Raw genomic sequence first — 10,677 nt, forward strand, 5'->3', positions numbered from 1 at the left:
CACAAACTTTGTTTCATGCACAAAATTATTTAAAATGTCATATAAAATTAGCTAAGGCTATGTATGTAAGGTGTATTTGAAACATGAATGAATTTCATGTCTATCCTTGGATCCCTTCCCTGTAACATCTCATTATGTATATGGAAACATTCTAAACTCTGAAATTCAAAGCACTTCTGGTTCCAACCATTTCTGAAAAGGGGTACTCAATCTGTAGTCATTTTTCAAGGAACTCCCAGCCAAGAAGCAGAAAAATACATATAAACCAGTGGTTATAAAAACTATGAAACATGTTATTACACGTGGAACTCTAGGAGTACAGTTGTAGGAGATGCTAACTAGGGTGGCAGGAAGAAGGATTTCTTTTTTCTTTATTTTTCATTTTTTCAAGACAGAATCTCTCTCTGTTGCCCAGGCTAGAGTGCCATGGCATCAGCCTTGCTCACAGCAACCTCAGACTCCTGGGCTCAAGAAATCCTTCCGCCTCAGCCTCCTGAGTATCTGGACTACCGGCATGCACCACCATGCCCAGCTAATTTTTTTTTTCTGTATCTCTTTAGTTGGCCAGTTAATTTCTTTCTATTTTTAGTAGAGACGGGGCCTCGCTCTTGCTCAGACTGGTTTTGAACTCCTTATCTTGAGCTATCCACCTGCCTCGGTCTCCCAGAGTGCTAGGATTACAGGTGTGAGCCACTGCGCCTAGCCTGTGAAGGATTTCTAAACAGAATTGAGGAATGGCTTATTTATGGTCTTTGTTAATGTGATTGGGATCCATTCCCTTTCCAGCATATTTTCACCTGGTTGTTGCCAATATGGTGTAAGGCTGTTGACATAGGTCTGTTCCAGCCAAATTAAAGAACTCATTATTACTTGTTTTATTTTAGCTGATGCCTTTGAGTTTTCATGACAGTCTAGCCTCTTTCAAATAATGTCAATTTACAATAACTTATTACTTTCTTTATTATAATAAGGATGTACAAAACAGTATTAAATACTCTGTCGTTCTTAGATTTAGAGAGAATGCCTAAAAGCTTTGCTGTTAAGCATAATGCTGATTTCAGGTTTAAAGATGAACACTTGCTAAATTTTAAGGAAGAATCCTATGTGCTTACTAGGAATGAATATTTATTCAAATGCTTTTTTTGTACTTTATATAAATAAAAAATGATTTTATTAGGCTATTAGTGTAATATATTTCTGAAAGAATCTACTTGCTCGTAGGCTGTTGTTCTTTTAATGTATTTGTGAGAATTTCTTTGCCTATATTTTATTTGGCATTTTTGTACATATATTCATTCATAAGAAAGATTGGTGGCTTTTTGTGATATCTTTAACTGGTTTGAAAATCAGGTCATGTTTCTGTTAAGGCAGCATCACTAATACAGTCAGCCCTCTATCCAGGGGTTCCACATCTGTGGATGCAACCAACTGTGGGTCAAAAATATTCTGGGAAGAAAAATCCACATAGTTCCAAAAAGAAAGACTTGAATTTGTATCATGCCAAGTACTACACTGCCTCCACATGAAGTGATGTGGAGGCATTGTATTAGGAATTAGAAGTAATTTAGAGATGATTTAAAGTGGGGGGGGGATATGCATAGGTGATGTGTGAATAGTTCACCATTTTAAATAGGGTACTTGAGCATCCATCCTTGGATTTTGGTATGGCAGAGCGTCCTGGAACCAGTCCCCTGTAGATACTGAGAGGTGACTATATTTATTTCCCTTTACCTACAGTTGATTTATTGAAGTATAAATGTTTTTATATTAATGTACTTTGTGATCATAGTATGTTTAAAAGAGAAAACAAAGTGTATGCAAATTTTAATTCCATATTTTTTGTAAGTTTGCATCAAACTATATTTGAGAAGAGGCTTATATTTTGTGACCCTTTTTCCTTTTTACTGATAAAAGAGTAAACTTCCTTAGGGGCTTAATTTTAGGTGTTTAAAATTTTTTTGATCCTATAGAACTTATCACAACAGTGAAAAAGTGACATATAGTGCTTTCTGAATATTCTTTATCATAAATACGAGATTTTAGAAAATGGATAGTTCTGCTAATTGTTTTTGTTAAAAGAAATTTGAACTGAATTAGAATATATGTAAAATATGGCTATCTGCTTGTGAGAATTCACAGATTATTAATTAGAATCTAGCTCAAAATAAAGATATGTCCAATTATAATGTTAGCTAGGCTCAGAAGAATTTAGTTGCTGGTACTGAAGTCACTAATGAGTTAACCTAAAATAGCATGAAAACTAAATGTTATCTAATATTAAAGATATATCTGATTAGACTTGGCTTATTTAGCACATTTCTTATTAATTGGCAAATCTCCCATGGAAGATCAACATCACTAGATAAACTGCTACAATTCAGAGAAATGGACCATAATTCTTTTGCATGATATGTCAATTTTAGAAAATTTTATAATTTGGGTCCATATCAATTTGGGAAAAGGGTTTGAATATCACACCTTCATGTGAAAGTAGAAGGGAAGAGCGTGCCAATTTACAATAGATAATTTTGTGATACAGCAGCAGGTTTCTAAGTACCAAAGATAATTAGAGGAGGGGGAATTGCAAGGTATAGTGGCCATCAGCCAGCATGCTGCTAAAAGTGGCTGTGTGGGGGCTTTTTAAATTTTAACAATAAGGTATCATTTTATAATGGCACTTAATGTTAAAATTAGAATCAAAAGCACAGATGAAAAAGTACAGATACAAAAAATTCTTATGGCAAGGAATGAAAGGGGTAGGAAGTGAATTATGAATCCATTCAGCAAATCTAGGCTAAGGTCAGAATGATTACCAAATAAAGTATCATAATTTTTTAAAAGCTAATGTAACAAATATCAATTTGGTAGTATGGTCTAGGACTATATCAAATCACCATAGTGTGGTAATAAAACCAAGGAGAATTAAACAGGACATGATGTTGGCAGTGTAAATGGTAGTTACAAGTATAATCTGATTTTGCTACAAAGGTCTTATAAAGCTTTGAAACACAGATTTTCAAGTATTTAAAGCCATTAATAACTGTGGGTATGCAATGTATCAGGTTTACAGTTGTTTTCTTCTTTTTTTTTTTTTGGTATTACTATTTTTAATTAATGCATAATTATTGTACCTATTGATGGGGTACAGTGTGATATTTTGATACATGTATACAAGCAGATGTTTTCTGTATTATGAAAACATTTGAAAGAAAATGACAAACTTATTCCAGGCATTTTCTTCTTTCAGCTGCTTTTCTAACCCAAACTGTGTGTCTTGATGACACTACAGTAAAATTTGAAATATGGGATACAGCTGGTCAAGAACGATACCATAGCCTAGCACCAATGTACTACAGAGGAGCACAAGCAGCCATAGTTGTATATGATATCACAAATGAGGTAAGTATAAATGTATTCTACAGTGAAACTAGCTTGAATATCCATTTTTGTTATTCAGAATTTTGATTAGAGAAAAAATTTTAAATATTTTTGGTAGCCAATCTTGACCTTTCTGCTGAAGCTTTTGTGAGTTAGAAAGTCTGATTTTTAAAAAATAAGAGGGACTTGTGGGGGGCGGGGGGAAAGGGCATTTATTGAAACCTTAAAATCTGTACCCCCATAATATGCCGAAATAAAAATAAATAAATGGGGGTGAAAGTGTCTTAAGGAATACAGTAGTCCTAAGAATTTCTTTCCCACAGAGCTACATTGGACAGTCTTTTAAAGCCTTGTATCACAAAGATGCATACTAGCCATTTTTTGAGCCTGTGCCAAATAGCTATTTCTTTGTTTAACAGGAGTCCTTTGCAAGAGCAAAAAATTGGGTTAAAGAACTTCAGAGGCAAGCAAGTCCTAACATTGTAATAGCTTTATCAGGAAACAAGGCTGACCTAGCAAATAAAAGAGCTGTAGATTTCCAGGTATGTTGAATTTAACTTGTACTTAAAGGCACATATTTTGTAAATCTTTCTATTATGTCAACACTGAATTAGTTATTATTTTAAAGCCATGCATATAATAGAAAATGCAGATTTTTAAAACGTCAAGTATTACATGTAATGTTTCCTCCAATAAACTTGAATTTTTAAATATCTTTCTATTATTATAATCTATAAATTGATTCAAAGGTTTTGAAGACCTAAACAATTACAAAAGAAGTAATTGTTCACAGTGCAAAAATACAAAAGCAAAAAATGATTGCCTTCTGCCCTAATCCCCCCACCTGACATGTACTTCAACTAGTGTCTTTCCTAACCTTTTTCTACTCATCTACAAATACATATCAACACATGTGCGTGCCCACATACACACACACACACTCGTGATTATTCTTAAAGGGGCGTTCAAAAATAAAGACCCAAAATCCAATTGTCTGTATGTCATCTACAATAACTAATTCAGAATTTTCCCTGGTACAAAAAAAAGAGCAAGTGTGATCATTTAAAAACAAAGGAAATCTTTTAAATCTTTTAACTGCACTTCATCTCTTGCTCTTTGGCTTCTCTATCAGAGAAGTTTGATTGTGACCATAATGTATATGATATCAGTGATGGAATAATTTTGTTTTATGATGATGACAATAGAGGGAATGCAGGAGGAAGTACGTGCACTGAGAGAAAGGAAACTAGTGTTTCTTGTACCATTAGGTATTAAGCTGAGCACACAAGTAGTTTCATTTAATTCTTGTGAAAACTATGTGAGGTGTAGTATCATCTATTATTTTTTCCAAGATAGTTAATCTCCCTAGCATAGAGTGGTAGAGCACTTATAGTCAAAAGGGGCCCTGTCACATATAAGTTCAAAAGGAACCTCAATTATTTCTTTGTCAAATGGGAAAGATAATTGATTGATCCTCACAACAGCTGTGAGGAACAAAGGCCATAATATATGTAAACTGTAAAAGGCATGACAAAAATGTAGGGCAGTAATGTAATTTTCAAAGGAATGATTCATGATATTCAAAATTATAATGGTGCTATAAAAGTAATTCAAAATTAAATATGAGGGTGTCATTTAGTGGTTGAAGCCAGTGTTAGATATTTGGTTTTCTTTAGTCTTCATTGCAGATAATAAGCATAAGTAAAAATTGCCATTGAGATCAAAGATAGTTTTATATTTAGAATAGGATAATTTCCCCCTCCTGGAATTCATTATTTGAAAGCAGATTTAATGTAAGAACAGATAAATTAGGGTGAGATAGTGTAAGAAGTTAAGGCAAAAAAGAAAATATTCCATTATAAAATTATCCTACACTGTGCTCTACCTTTGTAGTAGCTTATTATATGTAATCAAGTTGGAGTAATAATAAGGAAGCTTTCATTTTTCTATAACAAAAATAAAGCAGGTATACTAATTATCTAAGGAATATATCTCCTTTTTTGTTCTACGAACAGGAAGCACAGTCCTATGCAGATGATAACAGTTTATTATTCATGGAGACATCCGCCAAAACATCAATGAATGTGAACGAAATATTCATGGCAATAGGTAAGATAGATCAATATCTTTTTTTTTTTTTTTTTTTGAGACAGAGTTTCACTTTGTTGCCCATCCTAGAGTGAGTGGCATGGCATCAGCCTAGCTCACAGCAACCTCAAACTCCTGGGGTCAAGCAATCCTCCTGCCTCAGCCTCCCAAGTAGCTGGGACTACAGGCATGCGCCACCATGCCTGGCTAATTTTTTATATATATATATATATCTTAGTTGGCCAATTAATTTCTTTCTATTTATAGTAGAGATGGGGCCTCACTCTTGCTCAGGCTGGTTTCGAACTCCTGATCTCAAGCAATCCACCCGCCTCGGCCTCCCAGAGTGCTAGGATTACAGGCGTCAACCACCACGCTCGGTCTATATCTTTTTTCACGTGACAAATATAGGAAAAACGTGTGGAGCATATTTGGTTTGATGGTCTCTTTAAAAGAAAATGTATTATTTTTTTATTATACTACTTTTCTAGAACCTTGTACCAAGCAATACTTTGTTGGTAATACTATCAAGTTTGAAAGATTATTACCTATTAGGTTGTAATACTGTTTGTTTTGGTAAGTTTATTCCTGATGAGTTAAGCCTTGGCTTTGACCTGACAGTTCAAGTAGAAAGATTTTCCAAAGATTTCACTGAAAATTTGGGATAAATGTATATTTTTCTGTTAAATTATACTTTTTATTAAAAGGGAAGTCAACAATATTTATGTAACATTCAGGCATAATGAAATTTCTTTCTTGCTAATTAATAACTTGATTATTATTTCCTTTGCCCTGAACAGAGCACTGTTTTTGTTTTTTTTCAAGTTCTTTTTAAGGCAGATCGCTGATAATTATAACTGAGAGAAGTACAAAAGTATACATAAGTAATGGCAAATTCTTTTAATGTGAACATTGTAAGGGAGAAGATTTCAGAGCACTGAGGCATAGGGAGAAAGGGAAAGCAAAACAACATCCATGCCATATGTTACCTCAGGTGGTCATTTGATCTTACACAGTGCTCTTACGTTTGCTGTAAGGTAGTTTTAATTGATGGTAATTGCTATTTCACAGTTTTTGATTATAGGTAATGAAATTGGAGTAGTAATAAGCCTCCTTTTCCCATTAACAAAAATAAAGATATTTCTTTGACCCTGATCATCTTCCAGTTTTGGGTACAGATCTACCTACAGGATCTACTTTGGTGGTTCTCTTTGGTGGCCTTTGCAGTTTTCATGTGCCCAGCACTCTTCTCATTCTGTAACATCTTTTATTATTCAGCACTGATAACTGGGGTGTCCACAATCCTAACCCCAAATAATAAATACTCTTAAATTGAAGTTATACAAATTAACCAATAGCTGAAGCATAGGCTAAAGAAAAACCAGTACAAACTGCAAGTACTCTTTTATTTTTCATTAGGTGACAGAGCTGAAGTGGAAAGAACTTGTCTACTTGAGTAAAATGTTTTCTTGAAAAACACAAGACTTTTAGTTTGCTGGGGAAATAACACAGTTGTGAAGGATTATGTGACAATATGCTCTTTTTTTTTCTTTTTTTTTGAGACAGAGTCTCGCTTTGTTGTCCAGGCTAGAGTGAGTGCCGTGGCGTCAGCCTAGCTCACAGCAACCTCAAACTCCTCCTGGGCTCGAGAGATCCTTCTGCCTCAGCCTCCCGAGTAGCTGGGACTACAGGCATGCGCCACCATGCCCGGCTAATTTTTTTATATACATATCAGTTGGCCAATTAATTTCTTTCTATTTATAGTAGAGACGGGGTCTCGCTCTTGCTCAGGCTGGTTTTGAACTCCTGACCTTGAGCAATCCGCCCGCCTCGGCCTCACAGAGAGCTAGGATTACAGGCGTGAGCCACCGCGCCCGGCCCGACAATATGCTCTTTTTTACAAATGGTACAGATTATACCCAGAATCGCATCTGGAAAGTTAATGACAGGAAGCAAGGAGGTAATAGGTTCCTCACATCAATCTGGAATTTAAACATTTCTTATGGTATTAAGGCTTCACGACATGGGCTTTAATTTGTACCTTTTATTCAGATGTGTTAATAAGGTCATTTTTTTCAGTCAGAAAGTAACCTACATATTGGAGTTTTTAGTGTTTTTTCTGAAATCAGAATGTTTCCCATCTTGAAAGGAAGAGTATAAATGGAATTGTGGTCTTTTTGTTTCCTTCACAAGATTAGTAACTTACTTAGGGCACTCATAACAATTCAGCAACTAAAAAATTCCTCATTCTGGTGTGATTTCTTCAGCCTCCTAATCTCACTCAGATCTAAATACAGGAAACCCTTAGAGAGAAGCATGCTAAAGGGAGAAATAGTCACTCAATTCAGAACCTGAATTTTATTAATTATCATACAGTTTGTTGTGGTAGCCTATTTTGTGTCCCAGGTACCAGTGTTCAGCACTTACAGGGCTTTGCTTGTAAATACATCTGACTGGAGATTTACCATTGTATTACCATTTATGCTACCATCCTTAAAGCCAGCCCTAGAAAAGTGGCCCAAGTGAAGGCTTTCTTTTCAAACTTAAGTGTTCCTGGCTCCCAGACTCAACCTAGCCCAACCTAGCATCTAGAATTCTAAAGATAGTTAATGCTGCCGATGTGGAGTGGAATGTCTAGAAAAAATAAAGGATAAAAGATGCACAATGCAACTAGGCATTCAGATTTCAAAGTAGAACACATTCAACTTCTGAGTAACCCGAGTCAAGGGTATGGTAAAATTAAAGTCTTACCGTAGTAGTCCATCCCCAAGGTTGTTAGAGACCAGTGTATCCAGCCACCCTTAAAGTCAGTACTCTAAGACATATTTACTATTACTGCTGCTCCCTTCAAAAATAAAAAAAATGCATTTGGCACATCAAAGATCTCAGGTATTTAAAAAAAACTATCGTCCGTCGGTCTCCAATTTATAATGGTTTGACTTTTTCAACGTTATGATGGCATGAAAGTGATGTGCATGCTTATTCAACTTTCATGAGATTATGTGTGGATGAACCCAATGTAAATGGAAAAGGTATCATGAGTCAAAAATGCACATTCAACTTAGAATGGGTTTAATGGGATGTAGCCCCATTGTAAGTTGGAGCATCTGTACATCTAACATGTAAATTTTAATCAATGGGAAGCACACTCCAGAGAAGAGCCATTAGTCTATAGAGTTGAGGACTAAAGACATAACTGCTGGTTGAGGGGCTTTGTCTGAATCTGACAAGCCATACTCACCTGACTTAAATAAAATTTGGAAACAGTTTTTTGGAGATAGGAGCTTCAGGAACTATTCCATTTGTATTAGAGACATCTGCTGGTGAATCAGATTAGGGTTCTTTATCAGCCCATAAAAGGAGAAAATGTGAGTGTTTGAAAGTTGAAGGCTGTGCAAGCCAGGAAGAAAATAAGAGATATGATCTGTCATAATTTTGTGTGATATTTAGGTTGCACAGTAGAAGACAAGTTTTGTTTGGGTGATGATAATGATGGTGTTTTTGTCTGACTTGTTCCAAAAAGTGTCTCTGGCAAATAAAGTACAACTTTTCTGGTATTACTAAGTGAATCTTTGCAAAGAATTATATATAGCTCTAGTCAAATTGAAGTTTTGTCTGTCTGTAATAGGTCCCCATCTACTCTTTGACAACACAACTCTCGAAGAAATTAAAACTCCCTTAAGACAGCATCCAATGTTTTGGTATTTAATAGATTCTCAGTGAACATTTGAAAGAATGAACATATGGTCATGTGATACTTCGGGGTAACCTAACTGGAAAGAAAGATTATAAATAAGCAGATGAAAGTAATTTTAATATATTCTAATTCTGTTTATTTTGATAATTTATCTCTCAGCTAAAAAGTTGCCAAAGAATGAACCACAGAATCCAGGAGCAAATTCTGCCAGAGGAAGAGGAGTAGACCTTACTGAACCTACACAACCAACCAGGAGTCAGTGTTGTAGTAACTAAATATCCAGTTTGAACTAGCTGGAATATTCTTCTGCTTCCTAAATGTTAATAACAGTGGAATTGGAGCATTTAACCAGCCCAGTATGACTTCCAAAAAGAAGAGACTTACGATAGAGTCGAGTTTCTAATACAGAATTATTTTAAGTGTTTTGAACTTAATTTTTAATAACATGCATGTGTCCCTCTGACTAATGTTTCAGCAATAGAAAGGGAAAATGAGAACTATATGTACACTTGTTTCATGGGAAGGTTGGGGAAATCATTCCTTATCACTAGGAATATAGACAAATGGTTAACCGTCCAGTTTCTCCACACTGGTCCAGTAGTCACTTACGAAAAAGATTTGCAACTCACTAATTTGGGATTTTCAAAAATCCATTTTTTAGAAAAATTCTAAACATATTTATGCTTAGCTACACTATTTGGCCAAGTCATAATTTCTCATGGTATCTATATAAAGTGTACATTCTACATTTTAATAAATTAATGATAGGAAAACAGTCCCACATCTTCAAAGGGAAAAAAAATGAACATTAGTGGCATCTAAAATAGTAGCCAGTCCTATTATTTTTTAAATGGGGTAAAAAAAGTCAAATGTAACCCCATCTTGTTTTAGGAATATGAAAACTGATAAATGCATCTTAATGGATAGTGTTCCCTTCAAACATGTGAGCTCTTCAACAAAAATGAAACAAACCAGGTGTCTGTGATTTCTATTTAATCACTGCTGGCCATTACATAGGTTTTATTGTTTGGGGGCAGGGAGGGGGCTTTTGTTCCCTTTTGACATAATATAGTCAATGCACTAACAATTATGTATACTCAAACTTGATTATTTTAAATTTGATCTGTAAATAGGGTACTCCATTGTAGTCTCCATATATGTATTACTTTTCTGTAATATTTAAGAGTTGCTTAAAAGTATACAAAATGTACAGTTACTAAAACAGCTAATTCTTTCTTTCCCCCTTTGAATGGAAGGGGATTCAGTTCTTACATGGTTAGAACCATAATAAACAAATGTACCCGTAATTTGTAACATAAGTATTGCAATATGTTAGTAACAATCTTGCAGCCTTGTTTTCCAAAGTTCATTTTTTTTTTGATTGGTTCAGTATATTGCACTAATTATTTTAGGTTATTTTCATTATATGAAATCAACCATGTGTCAGAGATGATTTAATCTATTTAAGTGTTGGACTGCTAGGAGAACTTGTACATTTATGATAATGCAGAATT

General features: G+C 34.8%; 1 protein-coding gene across 1 annotated transcript in view; it reads left to right on the forward strand.

The window, feature by feature from the left end:
- RAB5A (RAB5A, member RAS oncogene family) overlaps positions 1-9,654 on the forward strand; it is a 34,299-nt gene extending 24,645 nt beyond the window's left edge. The window contains exons 3-6 of the mRNA XM_012783280.3: positions 3,248-3,399; positions 3,798-3,920; positions 5,394-5,487; positions 9,323-9,654. Coding sequence (XP_012638734.1) covers positions 3,248-3,399; positions 3,798-3,920; positions 5,394-5,487; positions 9,323-9,438 — 485 coding nt within the window. The 3' untranslated portion in view covers positions 9,439-9,654. The remainder of the gene's footprint in view (positions 1-3,247; positions 3,400-3,797; positions 3,921-5,393; positions 5,488-9,322) is intronic.
- Positions 9,655-10,677: the final 1,023 nt, after the last annotated feature.

The sequence above is a fragment of the Microcebus murinus genome, chromosome 1, assembly GCF_040939455.1.
Source record: "Microcebus murinus isolate Inina chromosome 1, M.murinus_Inina_mat1.0, whole genome shotgun sequence".
NCBI classification, from domain to species: Eukaryota; Metazoa; Chordata; class Mammalia; order Primates; family Cheirogaleidae; genus Microcebus; species Microcebus murinus.